The 26,400-nt window shown below is 31.2% G+C and overlaps 1 protein-coding gene and 2 long non-coding RNA genes across 3 annotated transcripts in view; 1 reads left to right on the forward strand and 2 right to left on the reverse strand.

Annotated features, from left to right (window-relative positions):
- Nucleotides 1-360: 360 nt before the first annotated feature.
- On the reverse strand, nucleotides 361-4,141 carry LOC133189747 (uncharacterized). The gene is made up of 3 exons (XR_009721516.1): nucleotides 4,085-4,141; nucleotides 3,826-3,930; nucleotides 361-487 (listed from the first exon to the last, which is right to left on the reverse strand). It is a non-coding gene; the product is annotated as an uncharacterized LOC133189747 (long non-coding RNA).
- A 919-nt stretch (nucleotides 4,142-5,060) lies between these two features.
- On the reverse strand, nucleotides 5,061-5,795 carry LOC133189748 (uncharacterized). Its single transcript, XR_009721517.1, has 3 exons — nucleotides 5,712-5,795; nucleotides 5,332-5,362; nucleotides 5,061-5,096 (listed from the first exon to the last, which is right to left on the reverse strand). It is a non-coding gene; the product is annotated as an uncharacterized LOC133189748 (long non-coding RNA).
- A 6,017-nt stretch (nucleotides 5,796-11,812) lies between these two features.
- The window catches only part of LOC133189670 (cell migration-inducing and hyaluronan-binding protein-like), a 35,256-nt gene continuing 20,668 nt past the window's right edge, over nucleotides 11,813-26,400 (forward strand). Inside the window, 8 exon segments of the mRNA XM_061325067.1 lie at nucleotides 11,813-11,935; nucleotides 13,697-13,922; nucleotides 14,950-15,186; nucleotides 15,282-15,458; nucleotides 17,064-17,243; nucleotides 17,572-17,790; nucleotides 18,963-19,067; nucleotides 19,165-19,301. Of these exon segments, the coding sequence (XP_061181051.1) occupies nucleotides 11,813-11,935; nucleotides 13,697-13,922; nucleotides 14,950-15,186; nucleotides 15,282-15,458; nucleotides 17,064-17,243; nucleotides 17,572-17,790; nucleotides 18,963-19,067; nucleotides 19,165-19,301 (1,404 nt within the window).

Raw genomic sequence — 26,400 nt, forward strand, 5'->3', positions numbered from 1 at the left:
AGCAGGGGAACTTATTAAAAACGAATAGGAAATTAATTTCATTCGATAAAGATCGCATTCGTAAACTCAACTGTTCAAATAACTAGAACATTTCTATTAAATTCTTCAATTCAATCAAAATACAATGTATCTTTTATCTTGTCTTTGGTTAACATGTTTATGGGATTGCAAAATTAAAAACAAATGAATAAGAATTTACTACATTATTTGATGATAAAATTTCACAAGTTCCGAAGAAAGGGACATGTAAATTAGGTGAAAATTGATAGGTTTCTTTTTAAATTATTTTCTTCACCCTCTTTGATACATAATATAGGGCTATCAGAGTATATAGGTAAATAAAACATATCGGTTGTCCCATCCTATACCACTACGTATTTATTATATCATCACAAAACAGGCACACTAGGTATCAGTTCATTTTCCTTGTGGCATTTGATGAGGGGTTGCTCCTGCTAGTTTAGTTATAACAAACGGCTTCTGTGTGCTGTAAATAAAGGACATGAATGAAAAAGCGAAAATAGGAAACATTGATCAATCTCGTAAATTCTGTAAACAATGATCAATCTCGTAAATTCTGTAAACAACACAGTGAATAGGGCAACAAAAACTGTAAAATGTAAATTGTAGAATTATATGTATTAACAGTAAGGTATTACAGCCACAACGATTGGCATATTAATATCCCTTGGACACGATCAATTGTTACATTACTAAGTCTTTTCTGAAAAAGAACAGTGCTCAAAAAAAGAAAATATGACTTATATTTATGATGTTCACAAGTGACGAATTTGTTTTTTTTACAATAATATATTTATCAATTCATTGTCTTTTGAAATTCCCAATGTAAATTTCAGTTTTTACATAATAATATGATACGAACCTTCCTATTTTACTTTTTTTTTTTAAATTTCCATTTGTTATACTTTTTTCTTCAAAGGAGTGAAGTATCATTAATTTCCATAATATGATTGTCGACTTTTTGGAATCTATGACAAAAAAAATATACATATACTATTCTGGACAGAAATTTTCAACATTCAAGAGTGGAGTCAGGTCTTCATAATTATAGCAGTCTGGTGGCAATTTTTGATCATGACCAGATATTTTTCAATAATTCAAGTAGTTCTATATATATAGGGAAAGCAATTTCATGGTTATCTTTAGTTTCACACAAGACGAAAACTCGATTAGGCATGATAGAGCCACTTGTAAGTTTACGAAAATTTTACTTTTCAATATAAGTTTTTGGAACACGTATGCTGATATGCTGTGTATAATGTTCTAGGGTTTTCTTAGTCAATATATCTGATGTTTTGTTTGTAAATACTTATTATGTTTCAATGTACAGTAAAACACGCTATAACCACGCTTATAAAGTGCTAGGGGCAGTTTAATTTGCTTCGTTATAACGTAATTCGTTATTTCCCTTAAGTTCACAATATATTTTAAAGCCACCGGGAATAAAAATCACTTCACTGTAAGCTCTAATTCATTATAAGCGTGTTCTCTATAAGCGTGTTTACTGTGTATGGAATATGTAATAAAAAACGTATTACAGATTGGATCAAATGCAATATTAAAAATCTTATGGATTTTAATGATTTAAAAATTAAGAGACATCTTTGCATTTTTGTAGCAACGTAAAAAAAAGTAGAAATGTTATGATATATAAAGCTTTATAAAATCTAATAACATGAATAAACCATATCTCATGTCTATTAGGTCATCTACAAAATTACTTTGTTAAAACATTCTGATTCTATATATAAAAACACTCTTAATTTGATATTAGAAAGATGCTGGAATTCTTATTGATAATATCTATCTAGTCTTTGGAGATCAGGTCTTCAAACAATATGTTGCAATATTGCAATGAGCACTAATTGTGCTCCTTTATAAGCCGACCTGTTTTTAATAGCTCACCTGAGCCGAAGGCTCAAGTGAGCTTTTTTGATCAAAATTTGTCCGTTGTCTGTCGTTGCCGTTGTCGTCGTAAAATTTTTAAAATTTCATCTTCTTCTCCAGAACCACTTGGCCAATTTCAACCAAACTTGCCACAAAGCATTCTTGGGTAAAGGGGATTCAAGTTTGTTCACAGAAAGTGCCACACCCTCTTACAAGGGGAAATAATTATTCATTCGTGAAAATTTTGAGGCATCATTTAAAATCCTTCTTCTCAAGAACCACTGGGCCAGAAAAAATAAAACTTACGCGAGAGCTTCTTTACAAACTGTAGATTCAATTTTTTTTACATATCATGACCCATCGGGGTAGGGAGGGGCCGCAAAAGGGGATCAGATATTTAAATAGGAATATATAGGAAATGTCTTTTAAAAATCTTCTTTTTAAGAACAGCCAAGCAATTATTAGTCATTTAATGAAGAAGCATCCTCGGGTAGTGTAGATTCAAATTTGTACAAATCATGAGCCCCGGGGGTGGGGCAGGGCCACAACAGAAGGTCAAAGTTCTACAAAGGAATATATAGGGAAAATATTTTAAAATATTCTTCTCAAGAACAGCAAAGCCGTTATTAGTCATATTTATAAAGAAGCATCCTCAGGTAGTGTAGATCCAAGTTTGTACAAATTACCCCAGAGCGTAGGGCGGGGCCACAACAGGGTGTCAAAGTTTTACATAGGAATATATAGGAAATATCTTTAAAAAATCTTCTTCTCAAGAACAGCAAAGCCATTATTAGTCATATTGATATAGAAGTATCCTCGGATAGTGTAGTTTCAAGATTGTTCAACTCATGACCCCCAGGGGTTGCATGGGGGCACAATAGGGGACCAAAGTTTTACAAAAAATATATTGGAAATATCTTCTTCTCAAGAACAGCAAAGCCCTGATCAGTCATATTTATATGGAATCATCCTCAGGTAGAGTAGATTGAAATTTGTTAAAATCATAATCCCTGGGTATAGGGTGGGACAGAAACGGGGGATCAACGTTTAGCATAGAAAAATGTTTAAAAATCTTTTCTCCAGGAATAGCAAAGCCATATTTAGAGGGAAGCATCTGCAGGTAGTGTACATTCAGATTTGATTAAATCATGACCCCCAGGAGTATAAATATGATCAGTGTTTAAACCGAGGCAAGCTTCTGACAAATAATTTGATGTTTCAAGGATTCAACAATTCACGTTTAGAGTCAATTTTTCGAAAATTCTACGGTCATTATTATGACGTTCTTTTAGATACAGACTATCCTTGGGTCGTATTTTGACCGAAATGATTCAAAGCATGTATTAGATTATTGTCTTTATTTGACTACAGTGTACTAGGTCTACCTTATGAATACATAGGTCTCACGGCGGGTGTGCCCGGTCGACAGGGGATGCTTACTCCTCCTAGGCACCGGTGTCCAGGAGTCCGTGTGTTTGCCCTGTTTATGATTTGTTCTGTTTCCTAGATTTATGAGATTGATCACTATTCGTTATCTTCACCTTTTACATTCTATGGTTTTAGTATAGTTATCGGACTGAATTTTTTTTATTCAACCCCTTTCAGAATTACTATTAAAGAAAAAAATTGATTCCATATCCCTAAAAAAAATTCTACTGTAAAAACCCATATTTTCATAGGGTCAAAATGTGGTTTCAGGAAAAAAAATGTCGTTTGGCGGGGATTTGATTTCGTGGTATAAGAAATGTACTGATACTGTACATTGTCTTCTTAATTTTTTATGTGGAAGATATATATTCGTAGTTCACTTCAAACGACGAAAACAACGTAAATTATCCCCCCCCCCCACCCCACCCCCCCCCCCCCCCGATTATTGATTTCACATTTATTTATGGCAAATCTGATAGGATTACTTACACTGGTTTTGGTTTCACTAACGTTCTTCTGGTTTGTAGATTCTCTTCCCTTTGGAGTCCTAACTTTTGGAGGTGTAAGCGAAGCATCTGATGTTTTATCAAATTTCTATTAAGTAAAGCACTCAGGTGAATAACCAAAGATGTTCGCAGCAAATTGAAGGAATTACTAGGAGCTCATAATTGAAAATTTAATTCATAAGTATTTTTAAACAAATTATCAAAAATCAAGCAGTACATGATGATAACAAGAAACAAATTACCTTGCTATAATATCCTTACGTATACATTCTTGAACTGTCCCGCAGCTTCTTGAAACTGGTAAGAAAACAAATAATACGTATGAAAGAATGCATTAATATCAATTTTCATTTTTACATTTTTACATTAACAACAAACTATAGAGTTTGAAATCTGTGATTCTGTGCTCTAATACGCTCAATTTTGTAAACCTTTAGAGCCTTTAAATAACGATTATTACCTTAAATGTGGATTTCTTTGAAATAACTTAATTATTGAACAAAAATCTAATATATATATATATATATATATATATATATATATATATATATATATATATATATATATATATATATATATATATATGTGCTGTAAAAATTATGACCACCATCAATAAAATTCTCATTTTATTTTTTTGAAGACCTGCCCCTTCTTAGGGACAAATGAAAAAAAAAAATTATACTGAGGAAAGAAGAAACGATCGCTAAATTAAAGCCCTATGATAATTTTATGACATATAATATAATATAATATAATATAATATAATATAATATAATATAATATAATATAATATAATATAATATAATGTCAATCTAACGTGAGAAAATCAAGTCTGTCATTTAGTTGTATTACTTTTGGATACAAGTATTACGTGTTTACGTGCTTTAGCTTTTTGTTCTCTCTCTCTCTCTCTCTCTCTTCTCTCTCTCTCTCTCTCTCTCTCTCTCTCTCTCTCTCTCTCTCTCTCTCTCTCTCTCTCTGGTGAATTCTAAATGCCTTATTATTATTTCCAGTTGTTGACTCTGCTCATTAACTGTATTGTTTATGTATTGTTTATATGGACTTTTGAGAATGTTCACTGTTCGTTAGCTTTACATTTTATTTATAAATAACAGTCAATTATTAGTAATTAAGAACGTCATTTTTAAAATTAAACGCATTTAAAAAAAATAATCTTTCAATTCACAATGAAACATACCTTTAGAATTATGTCTTCTATTCCATAACACAGGAAATGAACGTTTAAAATTTACCCTGAAAAAAGATAAAATCACAATTTAAAAATTAACGTAAAATAACAATGAAAGTAATGTTCACATTTTTATATTACCTATAATACTTTTGATATACCAATCCTTAATTTGAAACGTCAGAATTTATTTTTCTTGGTTATATTAGAGAGTATATTGATAAGGTATATGAATACTTTTTTGAGACATGGTTTTTACAAAGGGTAAAACATTCTTTGATTTTTTTTTAATGGACTCACGTAGGAAATCTGCATATCCGACATTGTCCTGCTACAAGGAACAAAATAAAATATTTTACTTTTCCAAAACAGTGTTGTCGAAACATTCATTTTTGATTGAAAGTTCCACTTTAAATATTAAATACTTCTCTTATGGAAAATGAACTTAGAAGCGTTTGGGGCATGTACATGCAAATAGCAAAACAGCACCATATAAATGCTAATTTCTGTTGTTCATTTTTTTAATGTTATCTTGATTTTAAATTGCAGTTTTCCTATAGCATTTTATATAAATGTCAATTTATTGTCTATTTTAAAGTGTGAAAAATCAATTTTCCTCAGAATAATTGTAATATTGATTAATGTTGATTTTTTGTGTTACTATAAATAAATTATCTTACCTGCGGAGCAGCATATTCTGGGGGAACAGAAATCCACACAAAGAGTCACAATAAAGAGGATCAAAAACTTCATTTTTCTGGTTCCTGTAAGTTTTTTGTCCGAATTATTTACACAAACAGTTGCACTTGTCCTATTTAAGCGAAGACATAGAGCGTGGGCCGTTTGACCCTCTAATGTACTGAAATTAATCATCATAGATCAACCATTTAGTTTGATTACTTTATTTATAACTAAAAAAAAGATAAAATTTATTCAGTATTTGAAATTTTATTTAGTTTTCTGTCATGCCTTAAATTTATGCATGAAAGGATAAAGAAAAGTTGCGGAATACCTTGGGATCTGAAAGATTTTGTATGGACTAGCACGGTTTAATACGTGTAATTGCTTTTGAAAACTATCAATTAACACCATTCTTTGCTTGAGAAAAGTTAAGGATTCTTTCTATTATTATACACAAAGTTCATGTAACGTTTTTCTATTCATGTTTAGCATTTAGCATTATCTTTTACTTTGGTTTTCGTTATTACATTTATGTATTTCCTTCTCGAAATATTATCATTTTTTTTAAAGTAGACATTTACGTCAAATATAGTTTAACCTTTATATAGAAAAGATGAAACAAGTTGATGAAATGATAATAATAATAGTCTTCGTAATTGCTGGCTAGATATTTAAGTTCTGTTGTCAGATAATTATATATGAGTTATGGCGAAAAGTAAATATGTTCCTAATCATGTCATGCTTCAGGAACCAAAAACACATGGACCAGTAATTACTTTCCAAAAGATTAAGAACGTCTGAATTGGACTGTATTTAATTAATAGTCTTGCTTTCTATAATTTATTGAGTATTCAGTAGAAGGAGAGGAGTACTTAATTATAATTTGTTCTCCTAAATTGAGAAGATAAAAAGGAAATGAAGAAAAAGAGAAGAGGGGATAAATGTGGCTGTTAGAGAAAAACAGCTTCCCAGTAAATTGTCTAAAAACTGCAGCATATGTTTTAGACAAACAAAAGTTAACAAACTTTTTCTTAAAAATTGTTTTGTGTCCGAAATAGATTTTTCGTTTAAGATCCCTATAAAATTTATGACAATACTGTGACATACATTGAATTTTAGAGATTTCAATTTCATGATTTTTTTTTTTTTTTTTTTTTTTTTTTTTTTTTTTTTGTAAAACCCCAAAACCTTGTTCTTTATTCATAATCCACAAGTGGAACTGGATAAGTTTATGGCACTCTTTTGTATTTTGGATTGTAATGGTTTTATCATTCAATTTAATGGAGACCATTTTTAGAGACATCTCTAACATAAACATGTATATCCATTTGAACTAGAAATAAAAGACACCTCAGAGTCTGACATTTCTGTTTCATATTTGGATATTTTATTAGAAAAAGACATTTACGGTAAACTTACAGCAAAACTTAATAATTACATCAGCTTTTCTATCGTCGACGTCCCTGTATATACCATTATCATCTGCAGATGGCATGTTAGAGCATGTTATATGTACAAGCACTTTCTAAAACAAGGCAAGCTATTGACAAATAAGTAGGTGTTGTAAGGATAACAATAGTTTCGTGCAAAGTTAACATTTCACAAATCCTATGGTCTATGCCATGACCTGTTAGCAAAAACAATCTATCCTTAAGCAGAATGTTGACGCTCTTCATACAATTTGTTAGGCCATTATTTTCATATTGAATTGCCTACGGATTTTTAACCAATCATGACCACCCCCAGGCGGGATGCTTACTCCTCTTACTCCTCCATGGCACCTGATCTTACCTCTACTGTTTTTAGAGGTTTGTGTTTGCTCTGCTCTCAATTTGTTTTTTTTTCCAGTGGACTTTTGAGCTTTATCGCTGTTCATTATCTTTATATTTAATCAACAGGAGATGCTTACTCCTCTAAGCGACCTGATCCCACCTCTGGAATTTCAGGAGGTCCGTATTTTATGCCTTCTTCACAGATTTGTATTGTTTGTTGATTTTTTGAGATCGATCACTGTTCGTTATCTTCACCTTTTTCACTAAAAACTTTATGCAGATGTAATATAGTGGTATTCTATCAAATATTTTAGGAAACATAACCTAACGAAATATACTTTTTATCATAATTCAGTTCTTCAAGTGAATGGAATGCTTTGATGTATAATTAATATCTAATCTTATGTGTAAATATTTTAAAGTTATTTACTCTTTAACTCAGATATTTAACGAGCCAAATTAAAAGTGCATTGGAGGTGCTAAATGTATAACGATAGAGAAATAATTATCAACTCCATTGAATTTAGGAAAAGTAGACATACGGATTTAATAACAAAAGAGAAAAAAAGCCAAGATTGTGTTTTTATTCAGTACATGTACATGAATGTACGCAGAAAATAGAATAATGAATTACATAATGATTTCCTTATAACTACACTTTTATATATATATATATTTTTTTTTTCAAGAAATAGAAATTAACGGAAAAAATTTTAATAGCAACAAAAATCGGCATGACTATCAAAGGAAAACTCTTGAAATTGTGCATTTGTTTGAATGATATGAAGAAATCAAGTAAAAGCAGTGGACACACAGTTTACACAGAAATCTCAGATAGTGTTTCTTTTAGTGGCTGGAATGGATTGTGGTTCTTCTTTGTCTTCATTTGTGAAGTCTGCGAACAACAAAAATTTCTAATTTGGTTATCACCAAGATTTATTACAAATGCTCTAGTTTATCAAACATAAATAGTTTGACTTACTTAACAAAAGATTTAAAGCTGGCATATTGATATTTCCAATTAAAAATATTATTTATACATGTAATCTACCAAAGATTTGTAGAGCCTCAAGTCATTTTTTATTTGTTTATCTTTAATTTGATTATTTTTTTACAGCTTTACATATTTGATTTTAATCGTAATTAAATCCTGCAGATTTATTGATTAAATAAATCATTTTTTTTCTATCTAATAATTTTTCTAAGAGAATTTCTGCTCATGTTTTTGCAAATCGTTACCTTTCAATGTGAGAGAGCTTTCAAACAATAGATACTTGTACCATGGTTTGATTATTTTTTTAAAAAAAAGGTCCTGTTCCAAATAAGTTTTTTTTCAACGCTAATTTGCAAAGCATTTAATTACTGAAAATTGATTCTGTATGATTCTGAATGAATGATTCGTGAATTTACATGATAATTGAAATTTTGGAAAGTTTCCACATAACAACCAATAAATGTAAAATAAAAGATCTTTCCGATCACGTGCAAAAGTATGTACTAGGGAGCAAATACGGCAGCACATAGAGTACTTGAAGGTAAACTATGGGAAAGGTGAGAAATTTAAAGCACAGTCAACTTTGACAGAAAACATGCAACGTAGGTCTTTCATATAGAGTGTCAAATCACCTGGTGTGGAATTAATCTTAAATACTTAGTTTTATTATCCCGATGATCTTGCTTCATCGTTTGAACTATTTCTGCTGGTTCAGGTGTGTTTTCTCTCTCATCAAAGCAAAAAAAGTGAGCTCCAGAAGTTGGAAATGGAAATTAATGTTTAAGAAGCGTCCTTAGTTATAACTAATATTAATTGATAAACTTTTTTTCATAGGAATAGGAATTGAAAAAAAATCTTAATTTTATTAATAGCAATGGTCAGAAGGGGACTCAGGGGTATGACCTTTAAATTTTTTCTGTTTTTTTCTTTCTTTTCTTTTTTTTTTTGGGGGGGGGGGTTGTTTGTTTGTTTTTGGTTTTGCTTTCAAAAGTAAATTTGAAACAAAAATGCATCAATTTGACAAGTTTTTTTCTTGTTATTTGTAAACAAATTTTGTCCGCAAAAATTGAAGTAACATCTGTGCTCCAGAACAAGATATGGGAATATAACCTATCACAAAAAAATAACAATAACAAAAAGAAAACAAATGTGTTACCCAAAACAGATTTTATAAAACACTAAAAAAAAAAAAAAAAAAAAAAAAAAAAAAAAAAAAAAAAAAAAAAAAAAAAACAACAACAACAACAAGATACTTAAAGAATAAACAATGACCTCTTTGTTCTTATAGTGTGAAAGATACTTGGAGGTACAGGCTCAGTCAATAATAATTGTAAATACATAAATATGTATATATCTATTCTAAATCAATGTACAAAAGTATTTAGATGCTTGGTAGAAACCTACACAGTTCCTCCGGCAAAATTAAAGTTGTTCATTCAAGCAATATCACTGGACGGTCATGAACTTTCTCCATCTTGTTAGCCTTGTCCAATGGAGCAAATAAAGGGGCTAGATTGAACTTTTAATGGACCTCTCGTTTTTAAAAAGAAATTGAAGATATATGTATTTTTTCAAAGCAATTTCAATCAAAAAGCTATCAGATATAGACTTTGTTGAATTTTGCCAATTTGGTATTGATAATTAATCCTAATAGACGGAAACTACTATAACGAATTTATAAATAAGAGTACAGTTTTATTAAATGTATTGTACATAATATTTTTAGGTAATATGAATTTAGTTCAAGGATATAAAATAAAAATAAAATGTTTTCACTTAAAGAAGCCAGGATAAAATATATTTTCGTGAATTTATTATACTTATTATGGATAAAGAAGATAGTAAAGAAATAAATTATACTGCGCTTTTATTTCAAACAAAGTTTAAGCATATACTGCACCTTATAATAACAATCTACTAAATTATATATTTATAATATATAAACATAATAACATAGATGTCTGTGGTTTGTTCTATCGACCAAAAATTGCATTGCTCTGACCTCATAAAAGCTGATATCTGAAATGGTTTATAATAAACGGCTGGTTTGTATGCATGAAACTATATCAAATATAAAGATTAATTTTAGTAAAAAGATAACATTTTATTCCTATACTGTGGAATTATATAAACTTTTATATTCATGAGGGTGTGGTCAATTTTCGTGGATTTCTAAAATTGTACTGGTTCGTGAACAAACGACATCAGTCACATCACCTACTTATATTTTATAATAAATTCGAAGGAAAAAATAATTAAACAATATTTGTTTATAAAATATGCAAGAAAATTTTAATTAACTACCTTAACCTGTTTGCATCTCATGGGAGAACAAAGCACTCGGGTGTACTTTTCATTAAAATTATCTTTTCTTACAGTTATATCAGTGAAACAATACAGACAGTGTGAACATGGACTTTGTGTCAAAAATCAGAAGCCAGATAGCCTTGAAGTAATTAGTTATTCTATCTAATGCCCATTTTTTTTCAATATGACTAATTATCAGATGGTCAAGACGGTGAAAAGTTCGTATTTTCACTCTATTTGTGTTCATTACTTGTCAAATCTGAAAACTGATAGGAAAGGTATATAAACAAAAAGATTTGAAGGATGCTATATTCTGTTGTGAAGAGTTGTCTAACAAATGGTACATTCTTACTTTTTATCAACAAAAGTAAAAATTTGTTTTTGAAGAAAGCTCAACGTAAAATTTACCTTTTACACTTGATTTTTTAACTTTGAAATTATGAATTTAATATCTAAAGGAAGTCATTTTATTCATTATGCTCATCAACATAGGCTAGTAACTAATTAAACTATTTGGTGTCTTTTGTAAATTAAAATAAAAAACAAATCTTAACAGAGCTTGAAAGTGATTTGAAATTGAATTTTTACTAGCAAAAAATTAGTGCCCGTGTATCTTATAATTTTAGTACCCTTTTATTTTTTGCAATAATATCGTCTAGAATTTCTTAAGTGTAAATAATGAAGAAAGAGACCAATTAAGCAGAAAGTGATGAATCGGGACGCTTGGTACCAATTGAGACCTGCTATTGGAGCAAATCTATTTAATTTTAAAACTTTAAAGGTATCATAGTCTTCACTTCAATTTTAGAAAATTTTGTGATCATTCTGTTAGTAATGAATATTTATTTTGCTTGAAATCAAACTATCAGTCGAATGAATTCACAGACTTTAAATTTTATCATTATCTGTGTCGATTCAATTTAGCTACAAAAGCAACCTTAAGGGTAAACGTGAGATTAAATGGACACAACCCTTCTAGCCTATATATACCTCTGGAACCAAGGGCGGGTTCAGTACCAGGTAAAAGATGACCAGAGCAGGTGTGATTTGGACGCTATTTTGTCTTTTTGCCCTCGTGGCTTCCCAGGCCTGTCCAGATGAGGATCCGGAGCTGAAAAAATGGTCAGAGGATGCAACGTGGAATGGACAGGTATAAGTTTAGAATTCTTATTCAAAATTGTTGATTCTAAAATCTTGAAGTGATTTGTAAGAAAGAAATTCTCTTTTTTTAAAAATCTGTTGTTTGTTATCAGAATTCTAGGAACATGGCTATCATATCAAAATGATCGTAATCATATCTAAATATCCGTTTTCTCATGATATTAGTGAAAACAATGTACATTGAGTAATCAGAAATTTCAAAATTTTGATACCGAGACCTTTTTCTGAAATTTTAATGCCAATGTTTTGAAATTTGAGTAAATATTTTTTTTTACAATTCTTTTTCGCAGTTTTGATATTTAAAAAAAAACTTCCTTTATAAAATGTTTTTATTCTTTGAAAAACTAAGAAACGTTTGAAAATCTAGCCTAATCATAATAATATCCAATTGACAAATTGTTGTAGGCTTTAAAAAGTTCAGCTTTAGCTGAAAATGTTTGCAAAGTAATATTGATTGAACGAAAGTTGAAAGGAAATTATAAACAAAAATCAAACATAATAGCCTTTGTCTAACTTTAAAAGATATCACATGGCTTGAATTGAAATCTTCAAGCGCTTTTCAAAATATTTTGGTATGCAACCTTTAGACCATTGATAAAAAATATTTTTTAGTTTCCATAAAAGAAAAAAAAATAATTTAAAATCATTATACGGAAACTCTATAATACTGGTTGAGGAAAAAGTTGTCCAATCTTTTCTACACCATATTTGGAGGTGATTCAATTACATTTATATGTGGTATTTTAATATTTTTATGAATGACAAACAGAATGAAGAAAAGTAAAGTATCTGTTTAAAGATATGATGGTTTGCTCCTCATCTTGTAAAAACTTTAATCAGTATATATAATTTTTGTGCTTTATTTTTCTGAAAACAAATATTCAAATAAGTTTTTACTCCATAAATTTATCAATTATTAGTACATGATCTGATTGCGTTTCAGATCCGTATTTCCACTGTCAAAAGTACAACAACTTATTTTTAAGATTCAAGTTTAAAACTAAAGATACAATGACTTTTTTATACTAATTTCTATAATTTGACCAATTTGTATCTACTTGATTAATTGATATATTTGAAACTAATTTATGACAACGCTGTTATTGGATTCCGACTCCTTCAATTTATCAATCTGGACATTCAAATTAAATAAATAAGTCGGCAGCCAGGAGTGCAATAAAATGAGCTAAATAAGATTCATTTCAAAGCCTAGTAGTTTTTGCAAAATAAATTACTCTATGAAAATTCTTTTTTACTTAACACTTTAAGAAATGGTGAAAATGAGTTAATTTTGGGAAAATCGTTGTATCATATTTTTTCACATTGAAAATGATCAAATCAGAATTCAGACAAATTATGTAAAATATCAATCAAAATTCCACATTCTTTCACAAATAGAAGAGAAGAAATTCAAATCAAGGTTTAGATTTATTCATTTATATCATAGAGGCAATTCTTAAATACAAACTATCATCTAATTTCATTCTATATTTTAGAAAGTCTTTCTGAATGGCATTTTTTTTATTTTTCAAAAAAAAATCTGTTAATAAAAATTCTGAATCTTTAAAATGCATTTGTATATTCTATTGCCACTTTGAAATTTTTAACAAGAATGTATATACCATATGATATTATGATTAAAATTAATGTTAATGATTTTGATTTTTCTTTTTTTAAAAAAAAATGATTTTTTAATTCAATTTACAGGTCATTATTTTTTAATTCACTCACACAGCCATTTATATTTTAGATCCCACAAGAAGGAGACGACCTTGTTATAGAGAATGGGGACAAATTGCTTTTAGACACTTCCCCTCCTCCTTTGGGCTCTATTACTATACAGTCGGGCGGGGTACTGGTCGTGGCTGACGAGAAAGAAATTAGTTTAAGTGTCAAGTACATTAAAATCCAAGGAGAAATGCACGTGGGCTCAGAAAATTGTCCATTTACGGGAAAACTGCACATAACTCTGCAAGGTAAACTTTGACATTACAGTTATATTAGATTTCAGTTAGTTTTTTATCAGTCAATAACAGTCTGGGCTTGGTTAAAACTCAACCTGTGAATCTGTGAATTATTTATTTTATCAGTTATGTCTGATTCGGTATAATACTCATTTCTCTGCAAGATAAATTATTTGTATCTAATTAATTGTACTTGAAGCTATAGAATCAGAATCAGTTTGTTTCGCTCAAACCGTACTTAATAGAAAATAAAGTATAAAACAAAGCTGTAAAAATCATCAGAGGTACGTATATAACGTATATACCTGTACATAAATAAATATTTAACAACTGTTTTATCATATATTTTAGGTAAGATAAAACTACATAAAATGAAATATGGAGATAACGAACAGTATTCAAACTCAAAAGTCCTTTTAAACAATACAGAAAGGAGCAGAGCTAACGTACCTTTAAAAAATCAGAGGTGGGATCAGGTGCCATGAAGAAGTAAGCATCCCTTGTCGACCGGTCACACTCACCGTGTGCTCATTGTCATGATCGTGCAAACGGAAAAAATTGTATACAATTTAGTGTTTAAATAATGGCCTAACAATTAGTATGAAAAACGTCAGTCAGCATTCGACTTAATGATAGCCTGTATTTGCTGACAAGGTCATTGTATCGATCATAGAACTTGCGAAAAGTTGACTTTAAATGAGACTGTTTAATCCTTGTTTAATCAACCTGTTTGTCAATAGCTAGCCTCGTGTTAAAAATTGTTCGAACGTGGAGCATGTATCAAATCAAGTGGGAGATATAAATTCCATATGCAGGTGACAAAGGTATATTGCTACATAAGTAAGGGAAGTTGACGATAGAAAAGTTGAAGTCATCATGTTTATCATAAAGTTTTGTTTTTATAACTCTCTGATATTTCAATTAGGTTGGGTATTGTAAAGTCTTTGGTATGAAACTACACACACTCTGCGAAGTAAATTCACTGTTATTAAAATTGTTATCACTCATTAGAATGACTACTCATTTTTTTTTTACAAAGGTAACCTTGGAGAATATGACATACCAGGTTTTGGAGAGAAGTTCATTGGTGTAGAAAATGGCGGGGTTCTTGAAATCCACGGTGAATACCGCCTACCCTGGACAAAGATCACCAACACAGTCGATAAAGTCCAGTACATTTCTAACGTCAGGGTCAGTTCACCTTTTAATTTTGTATTTATTCCAGACTGAAAACAATACAGAAACAGAGATATAATCAGAATCCTAGAACAATTCTGTAAAATCATCATGATTTACATATGTCAGAACATTTCAAAAGTAGAAATTGATAGTAGATATATAATTTGCAATTTTTTTTTTCACAGAATATAGATATGTCACAAGATGCTAACGAGACGGACAACGTAGGCAAAAACATTCGGGCACTTGTTATATATGTCTTCAATGAACAAACTGGTGTCTTGGAGTCGGCGGCACAATTGGTGAATACTAATGGAAAAGCCAAAGATTTTCCCGATAATGTCGCAAAAGCTAAACAAATACTCGATGGTAAGATTTGTATTAGCGACCCTTCTTTAGAGATAATTATCAAATGAAAGATAAGATGTTATATATTCAGAACTGAAAGTTATGAATACGGTGTCTATAATTTTTCATCATCTACACATTGTCATCTATACACAACTAAAATAAATGTATACATTGGTCGGTAATGACAATATTAATAACATTTAACAGTGATTTAAAGTTCACAGTTTTGCAAACAAATGGATATTGTTGTTTTAGTACGATATTTATTTTATATGCCCATCTTTCTAATTTATAGCAAGTAAAGTGTTAAATTAGGTAAACTGAAACACTGTACGAGGGGTGATCAAAAAGTTCGCGAACTATCTCTATATTTACAAAACCACAATTCAGATCAGAATGAAATTTGGCACACATATAGTTATACACATGTTCTATAAATAGCAGATGTCATATTATGATTTGCTCCGTGTTTGTGACGTCACAATGTGAAAATGACGTCAATATGTAGGTGACTTGTGACAAAAAATGGTTGACTCAGTCGTACTCGAGCAACGAACGGCTGTAAAGTTTAACGTATATGCCGGAAATTTATTTGCAGTAATTTGTACAAGGTGTATGAAGACAAAAGACTTACCAGAAGTTCAATCATTAATTTGATTGTTTTAGTGAAGGCAGGGAGATGGTTAAAAATGATGTTTGTTCTGTTGCCAAGCGAAAGCAAGCTGGTAAAAATATGTGTCTTTAGTTGAGCAGTTTGTTTTAAAAGATCGCCAAGTTAATAAAAATAGTTGAATATCTTAATAATAATATGATCATTAAAACCCTAAAATATCTTTTACTTTAGACTTTAAACATATGAGATATGAAAAACAACTAGAAGGCGTCCATACTTTTTCCACACTGGATAAACGATGCTCCCGAGACAGAGGACTCGGGTTGTGATGGTTACCGTGCTAATTCTGGGAAGGGATATCATTATCCACCCATCTTATTGCCATGATTTGGCCATTTCTGACAGATGGTCTGTTCTTGTTATAAAAAAATAACTTGCATGGTAAGAAATATAAGACTCGGAAAAATCTCATAGCTTCTGTGAACAGGCCGCTACGGAGCATGTCACGTGACCGCCTGGATCACGTGATTCGCGCATGGGCAGAACAATGGCAGATGTTCATTAAAATCGGAGAGGACTCTTTAAAAAATAATGAACACTGAAACCTCATTTTATTTCTTTTAAGGAAGTAATTCAATTAGTTCGCAAACTTTTTTATCACCCCTCGTAAATACAGTTTTCTCTCACATTGATGCAAATTTTATGTTATGCTTCCTTTTTTCGAATACTTTATTTTGTTTATCACGATAAATTGATACAAGCAGTTATAATTAACAAAAGGCAAACTAACCAAACCCTTTACATAATCCAGCGACATGCTTTCTTCGTTTCTTTTAAAATAAACGTCCATAAGGGAACAATTAAATAAATAAGAAAAGATGGTAAGGAATTCGTAAATTACTTATATACAATTCCATCGTGATCGGGTTCTCTTTCTTTGAACTTGATTCATTGAATTTAATAATCAATGTTTTATTATCTAACATATAATTTAATTATTTCATGATTAGATATCCCAGCAGGAAAGATAATAGGGTTGGCATTGAAGAGGCGCTTTAGGGTGGAGCGAGTTGACCCCTCCGGGCTGTTTGATATGCTAGAGCAGTGGGCCTATGGCACAGTAGATAACACCTCTCTACAGTTCAGAGACTACAAGTTTCACGGTGCTTGGTCACTTATCAAGAAACAAGGTTATATAATTCTCTTACTTCAATAATGTGTAAAGTTGTAAAATGATAAGAAAATATTGATATAAAAAAATTTAAATCATTTTCGTTCAAAGTATCAATTAGAGCAGATAAAATATATCAAGAATCGGATGTATCATAAAAAACTTAAATTAACACACACACAAAAAATCTAAAAACAATAATTGATTTATTTGTATAAAAGTCATTGATATTAACCATTCTTTCATTTAACTGATTTATTTTAGATTGTTCTATTGAAATGTCATGCAACTTTTTATAAATTTAGATAAATTATAAATGTAAGCTAAGATTAATTTTTTGCACACAGGCGACGATGCAAGTACCCAAGAACTTCTGCTGAATGATGATGGAAAAAATGTTCGCATTGCTGAGCTTTACCACTTGGAGAACAATATCAAATTTGGAGTGCGTAGCTGGGTTCATACGGTCAAGAGAGGTCAATGTTACTCTCGTGGAAAGTCCAGCTTAATGCAGTATTCCCTCCCCGTGATTAATGTTGTTGACGACGCACAAACATGGCGCACGGGTAATTTTTTCCTAGAACCCTTAAGAATTTATTTAGTACATAGAGTGTGTCTTTTTTTGCAAATATAAACAAATCAATTATAAAATAAACGCTAATAGAAAGCATGTTAAAACCGATTTTCGTGGTAGCAGAACTTAACTAGTATGTTACTGAAGTACTGTGGTGTATGACCATGACCTTATTGAGACATACCATTATCTTCATTAAAAAATTTAAAAAGCGGAAATTTATAATTTCACCCTAACTTAAAAGTTTGATTTCACATTTTGAAAAATTTGAATTTCCTGAAAACAAAAGAAAAGTTCATACGTGATGCTCCATTTTTCAACATTTTTCTCAAAACAAAGCAAACTAATCATTTTTGTATAGATCAATGTCAGTACCAGATTTCCTAAAAGCGAGTAAGAAAATATTGCTAGATTTGGTACCTACTGGTAGCAAAAGGCCGTTTTATTATATCTTGTCCCTTGATAAGTCAGTTGAGAGGTTGTTAATTAGAAATCAAACGCACTTCCTGAAATCACAATTACTGGTATGTTTTACCAATGTAATGTACACATCAGGGCCAGTCACTCATCAGGACTTTTAAATGCAGGATACCTAATTTTCCATTAATTTCTTCAATTATTTCAATTGTTCAAACTCTATTATCCACAAGAACTTTACAATAACAGTTTAAACTGATTGAAAACCCTAGATAATCTTCTTGTCTAGTTATAACTACATGTATTTACTTTTTTGTAGTACATGTATTTTCAATATTGAGAAGGATATAAAAGAAATTGAAAACAAATTTATTTAAAATGATTTCAGTACTAACAATTCAATCACATATATATCAATAATTTCCAAATAAAATTTAACGCTTTCAAATTCAAGTCTCGTACAAAAAAGCACCTTTGCAAAGGTTAAAAAAATTAATGGTCAAAACCCTGGCATTGTAGAGACCTGTCATTTTGTTGAAAAAGGATTTGTGAGTACACAAACGGCCTCCAATAGCTTTTTGCAAGCACTGATCTTCCTAAATTGATATATAAAAGTATTTTGTCTCATTTGAAAGGAAAGATCCTAGATCTCAGGCTGGAGAAAGGGAATCTTTGTGGAAATCTCGCTGTCTTCCTTCTTGATTAATTTACATAGCAAGTCTTCAAAACCTTTACATTTTGTTGTAGGTGATACTGTGGCACTGATGTCCACTGACTTTGACTGGAAGCAAACGGAATTTGGGACAATAGTCGACTGTCCATCTTGCACGGCTACCCAGATACAAGTTAACAGTAAGTAGGGTTTCTATAGTGTATGTTGTATACATATATCACCACAGGAAGTTATGTATCTTTTAATCACTAAATCAATGCGTTTTATTTCATATAGTTGAACCAGAATTCACTCATTTTGGCGAAATATACAAAAACGTGGACATGCGCGGTGAGATTGCTTTGGTAAACCGAAACATATTAATCGAAGGAGGACCTGCGGATAAGGACAAGAAGATTGGAGGACACATAAAGGTCAGCAGAAAAAAAACTTTGTGTTTGCTAATTCTCCGATCTGTTTTAGGAAAGTTGAGTAGATTGTGTCCATTATGTCCTGTTTTCTTATCTTTTACATTTTATCTGTAGAAAAGAATTGCATATGATAGGCTATGTCATATACTAGTAGATACCAATAAAATTTTGGAATTTTGATACGGTCTCAGGAGTCCTCGAAAACATAAAAGTTTCTGGATTTTAATTCTTATTGTCATTTTATGCCGTTTAATCTGTGTAGTGGTGAAAGCCAGACATTGATTAACTCTGTGTCTCAGGAGTCCTCGAAAACATAAAAGTTTCTGGATTTTAATTCTTATTGTCATTTTATGCCGTCTAATCTGTGTAGTGGTGAAAGCCAGAAATTGATTTACTCTGTCAATGTTACTTCAGTTGACCGATTTTGACTTTTGATAGTTTTGCGATTGAGTGCTTTAAGGATAAATTTTGAAGTGTGTCTTTTTACTGGTGACTTTTACTCTAATATTACTAAAATTGCATGAATAAAACAAATAAAGAACCTTTTGGCAACTAAGAGCTTTTTCGAATTTACGTTGTGAGTAGGGATGTCAAAATATTTATTTTCTTTAGTCGAATATTCGTATTGCATTATTCGAACGATAGTCGAATATATTCGAATCTTTTTCGGAAAATAAAATTTTATTTCAAACCTCATTGGTACATGACGTATTTAACCCCAAAACCTTTTTTTCAAATTTATTAAAAAGTAACAACAAAATTAATGTTACACAGAGATGTTCACATGCACCTAAAATGGGGATAGCGTGTTTATATTAACTAAATCTTGTCCATAAATCGGTCTGTAAAGATGTTTTTAGTAAGCATAAAAAATGACAGTACTATATATTTTTAAAGCTCATTGAAAAAATTGGAGTGGGGGTTAAAACACATACTATCCACACACCAGATGTCTTTGATAATGTTAAACAGCTGAACATACTTTTTGTCCCGGCTATCAAAATGTCTAAAAATTTGTAAAAGAATATTAATTTTATAATAATTATCGTATTGTTCAAACATGTTGCGGCTATAATGGGTACATGGTATGAGATCAAGTCCAATCAATCATATTACAAACAAAGTCCAGGATACTGAGATTATTTTATTACAAAAACAACACATTAATTAAGGTCTTCCGCTCCAGGCGGAAGACCTTCTACTGATTCTGATGGTTAAGATTATTCTTATTATTCTTTTTTTTTCCTAGACGCCAACTTTGAGACCTCATATCGCGCTCATTTCTCAACGGATTTTGCTCAAATTTGCAGGGTTTATAGACGTTACAAAACTCTATCAGAATGCTGTCAAACATTTCAAAAATCTACTTCCGCTTTTGGGTTATTTCCCTTTAAATGAAAATTTAGGGGGCTTCATTTCCAGACAAAGGCTCAGAGACTACAAAAGCTGGAGTAGAAATTTTACCGAATTTAAATAATAGAAGCACTGAAGTTGTGCACATCGGTTTTTGTTTTTCAATTTCTGTATTCAAAATGGCGCTAGAGAGGGGTCAAAAATTAGAACGCCTAAAAGAGCGAAAATTTACACATATTTTCCTTTTTATCTTCTAAACTAAAAATATTTTGATAAGACATGTAGAATAAAAGTTGTGCACAATTTTAAGGCCTTTCATTTGACACCACTAAAAAGGGGCTGGCCCCTAAAATTAGGGATCTGGGGCCCTTTAAAGTTTTTGCTTTATAACTCAAAAACGGTAAATATTTCGAAATAGCTGCCGGAAATAAAGTTGTTCTTTAACATCTTATTGATCTCATGAAAACGTTATTTTGTTTGAGTCTTGTGTTCTAAATGAGCTAGAAGCATAACACATATACAGGTTACTGTTTTCATTCAGCAAGTAAACAAGAGCTCTTCATACATGTAATTAAGATAAACTTACTGTAAATAATAAACCTAGCTACATTAGATGCTAATATTCTTTAGAATCAAGTTCTTGAAGTATTCTGTGCTTTATTTCCAAATTATTTACTGACAACTTTCCCTTTTTATTCGTTTGTTTTCAAATTTGGATAAACCAGTCTACTAAACAGGGGAAAAAAGATAACCTTTTCTTCTTATCATATAAAAACAAACAATAACGTTAGAAAATAAAACAAAACTTTAAACATAGCCTATTCACAGCCATTAAGTACACGCCTTTTCCATTCACCTTGTGTGTTTACAATTATATAACCCCTCACTCGATAGCGCGTGGCAAAAGAGGTCACCGGGGATCAATCGGCGTGTGAATCAGCGACCTAAGGTCATACACGAAACAAACCATAGAATGGCCATTCCAAAGACATTTTGTAAACTATGTGATGAGTGGATAAATATGTTGAATCTTTCAGATTATTTCATAATATCTTTGATTAAGTCTCTAGTACATTTCGATTTATATTTTATTCGCTGAATTACAAGAAAGTTGCATATTTATTTTTACAAACATTGTATTTCTTGATATCGAGATAATTGCGCTTTGTGGAAAATTACTTTAAAATCATTTCGAATCTTTCATATAATTTCGTCTTACTGTTTATCACTCGCTTGTTTTTATCAGCTAGTCTTAACTGCCTTTCACTTATTCACTTCAAATTCAATGCGTTTTGAATGCCGAAAAGACCACTTTGTTTGCGTATTAAAGAAACAGTTGATTTATCTCTCTAATGTTATTATTTAACGAGTTGCTATTTCTTTTATGAACAATAAACACCATGTATATAATTATCACGATAATTGTACATGAAGGTCATATTTTTAATTGTCAGGAAATTCGAAAATAAAATTAAGTACTTTTGAGTTTGTATTATTTTCTTCCTAACGTACAATATTATTGCATACAAAATACTAGGTCGGACGCAAGTAACCTAAATATTTCACTTGTATTTCAAAATTCTATTGAGCGTCGAATGAATTTTACCCGTTTAAAAGTGTACAAAAAAAAAACTTCCTAAGCAGTTTTCTTTGGAAATCAATTGGCTTAGATAAGTCTACTACGACATGTGTTGAAACTCGCGCAATGAGAAGCCATACATTTCAAACTTGTGACCTCTTGGTCAGTGCATGTGAAGATTACGCATGGTAATTAGTGTCTGGAAAACGAAGTATATTTTATAAATGATATGACAGGTTAAGATTTGTTCTCATTCCAAATTAAATACAAACACAAACCCGTTAATTCTTTGTTATTTTATACCGTTAGTTATATTAGATAGATTGTTTTAAAAACGTGTTGTTCAGGAAGATTAATCTTATGCATTTGTTTTATTTCTAAACTGAATATATACATGATACGAATTACTGGTACATGCATGTAAGTACGTGTAAATGCGGTTTTATTTGTTTATGTGGAAGAGCGCCCAAAATAAATACACTTCGAACTCTGGAATTTCCTTTTTTTACTGTTTAAATCATAGGTCCGCTCAGCTGACGAGTTGTTTTAATAACGGTAATAAATTATATTCAAGTCCTGGCCAGCGATCGTTACGCTTGGTGACATTGCAATTAAACAGGTAAATACTAAGGTATTAAGATACTAACGAGTATATATATTTTCACCTTATATGTTTTCATTGAGTGTTTTCATAAGAAGTAAATTGCTGGAGGATATCATGTTCTCCCTGATCACATCGATAGCGCGTAGAAACAGCGGTACATGAGCACACACTTTTGTGTACAAAGCAAACATGTAAATCAAAAGGATGGAAAAAACGATGAAATAAAAACATTTCTCTATTAACTGAAATTATTGTCTTTACACAGCTAAAAATAAATGAATATCCGCCTGAGAACATGCGAAAATTATACCCAATACAATGTAACGAAGGATTTTGGGTTTAATCCAAGTACACAATAGCAATGATGTGATTACATGTACATGCAGAATACCGTTTTTTTATCCTTCGTCCATGTGTTCCTCCTATACGGAAAAAATTACCAGTAAATTATATTATACCGAACGAGGTTGAAAAATGCCGAACATTATTTCTTAGAATTAACACAATTATCAGACTTCTCTCATATCACTGTAAAAATGCCCTAAAAAATAAAACCGTCTGGTTTGACTTTGTCAACGCGTTTTAGATCAGGTTCGAGATTTTTATTAAATGTCTGGAGTATTTCTCTTTTTCTGCAAGTCTTTATAATGAAAAAAAAAAACTGGCAAATTTAGAGGAGGTCCAGGGGGCCCGCCCCCTTTTGTATCCAAAATATACACAAGATTTAATAGATCATTTTTTGTGTGGCTTTGGGCCCTTAACCCGACCCAAAACTGGTCGGGCCCCCTTTTCAAGATTCCTGTATCCGCCATTGAAAAAGAATGTGTTGTTCTCTTGGATGTCGATATCTGAATTACATTTTAATTAAATAGCCTATCTAATATATCATGAACGCCCATAATAGGACGATTATTTGTTTTTTAAAATAAAGTGGTTCTTACAGATATTTAAAAAACCCTTATAAACGGCTAAATAATTATTTAATTTATCTAACAAATGTTAGTTTAGTACTTTGCTTACATAATCTTTTATAAATTAACACGAAAGTCGTACGATCGTATACAAATACTCAGAAACAATCTTTTATATTTAATGAACGTATAGGTGAATAAATTTCCTCTCATCACTATACGTATACACCCATCCCCGAAATAAATAGGCCTAGAATGTTTTCCTTCGCAGTCGGTTGGTTTTACCAGGTACAGGTAAGTACAAGTGAGGATAGAGCTTTACAGAAGCAGGTGATGAATTCCAAGAGAAAGGCACTGCCTATTTTATATACATGTACATTCCTAAGGACCTGGTTTTCTGAACCGATGTCACTGTTATTCAAAGACCTAGCTAGAAATTCTCTCTCTCTCTCTCTATTTGAAATGCAGGCCCGTCGATCGTAAAAAAAAAAATGACAAAATAATTTCAATTTTTAATAAGTATCTCATCTCCCAAGTCAAAGACCCAAGTAAGCTTTTCTGTTCATAATTCTTCATCTTTGTTTGTTTTCTTAGTGTATATAAGCGTTATCGTCGTTGTCGTTCTAAAGCTATGTACATGTACTTGTAAATTTTTCTCATTTTTATCTTATCAAGAATCACTGGGCCATAACAACGAAAATTACAGAATATTTTTGGTAAAGTTTTGTTCAAATGACGGGTCACATCCTCTTTTACCAGATACATTGTAGTTTGTTTGTTTGTATGTTGTTTAACGTCCCTCTTAAGAATTTTTCACTCATATGGAGACGCCACCACTTGCCGGTGGAGAGCTGCAAATTTTGTCCTATACTCGGCACTTACGGCCATTGAGCAGTGAGGGATCTTTTTCGAGCCAGCACCTACTGCGACACGGGACCTCGGTTTATACGGTCTCATCCGAAGGACCGGTGTCGCATAATATTCGGTCCGCCTCGTTTAAAGGTCCGGGGGGACCTAATACGATAACATATAAGGTCCGGCTTTTATAAGAAAAGGTCCGTTCCGTATAAGAGAAGGTCCGCCTAAGTTTAAAGGTCCGGGTGGTGCAAAATGTTTTAATCTTGACTTAAACACATAAAATTATAGAGAGTTTGTTTACATCATATGAAGAAAGATTAAGGATTTACCCTCAGGCTAGCTGTTGTGTTTATTTTTTGGACAATATATCTCTTAGGGCAGGAATTGCTACTCCATGTTTAGTGTGCTTTTAGCAATGCCGTTTAGGGCAATGATTTTTTTTAAAAAAATGTCGCATTTATTTGGCTTGTGTTTGTTTTTTCCCAGCATTTGCTTTGTGTAAATTAGGACGATTAAAGGTGTGAAATCTGCCGGTGTGTATAGGCAATAAAACAATGGGGGTGTGAAGTATTCGTATACCTGACAGGTACCCGCAGATAGAGCCCGCGGCAGATAGCAATGACAATGTTTTGCTTTAAATCAATAGATATGAATTCTCTATTTTAATAAATTATGCCGAAGAACAAATTATAATACTATTATGATATTCATGCGTACAAATCAAAATTGTGATATATATAATTATATATAGTCTATTTTTAATACAATATTTAAAGAAATTTCTTATTCCAAGTGTAGAGTTTAATACTAAGACCGATAAAAAATAAAAGTATGTATATGCTTCCCTTTAGTTTTAACAATTAACTTGTTTTCAGTTTATAATCATATTTTGGCCCTTTATTTGTGGATAGGGTAATATATAGCCTAATGTTGTATTCGATCTATATTTACTGCAGAAACAAAATACATGTACATGTAATGTTAAAGCTTAAAACAGGTAACTCAATGTTGAAAACATATACATCAGATTTAAAGTATAATCATGGTTTGGATTTAATTCTTTCTTATAAACATATCACTCTTCCTCGTCATAATGAACTACACATGAAATAATGTTTGTAATTTTTTTTTTTGCCAAAAGAAAAAAAAGAAAGAAAAAGAAATTACACATTTTACTGTGACTATAATACCATACTGTGGGATAATCTAGCAGGCTGTACTGCATGACCGATTAAAATTTGAAATCGTTATTGTAAAATAGTTTCTTTTATTACCGACATGAAGCATTTTGGGCAAAGTTGAATGTCCAGTTCTATATACAAGTCATTTATGTATCTCACGTCTGTATGAACGGGGGAAGGGGGAAGGAACATCAGTTGATCCTCTTCCTTTTTTTGCGTATCAAGGAATTTCTATTTTCTATATTAATTTGTGCAATAACCCAATGATTATTTATTTTATTCATTTATGGAAAGTGGCAACTCACGGTTATCCGGAGAAAAAAGGTAATTCATCGGGTTTTCCATCATGAGAGTCCAAACTCCAGACAGCTCAGTATTACGTTACGCTACAACTCCATACCAAGTAGTCCCGGAGAATTGACACTGTATGGAGAATGACTGAGAGTCATACTCCATACTCTCCGGGACTTCTTTCCCTACGAATAATGATATGGAGTAATACCGAGCTGTCTGGAACTTGATTGAGAGTGATCTCCCGTGTAGAATTTTCTACGCGGTGAAAACCAATAAAGTGTATTGTTTAGTACCACTACACTTGCTCAAGAGTTTTTGAAAA

The sequence above is a fragment of the Saccostrea echinata genome, unplaced genomic scaffold (assembly GCF_033153115.1).
Source record: "Saccostrea echinata isolate AGI-Se365-2 ecotype Australia unplaced genomic scaffold, CSIRO_AGI_Sech_v1 ptg000019l, whole genome shotgun sequence".
Lineage (NCBI taxonomy): Eukaryota > Metazoa > Mollusca > Bivalvia > Ostreida > Ostreidae > Saccostrea > Saccostrea echinata.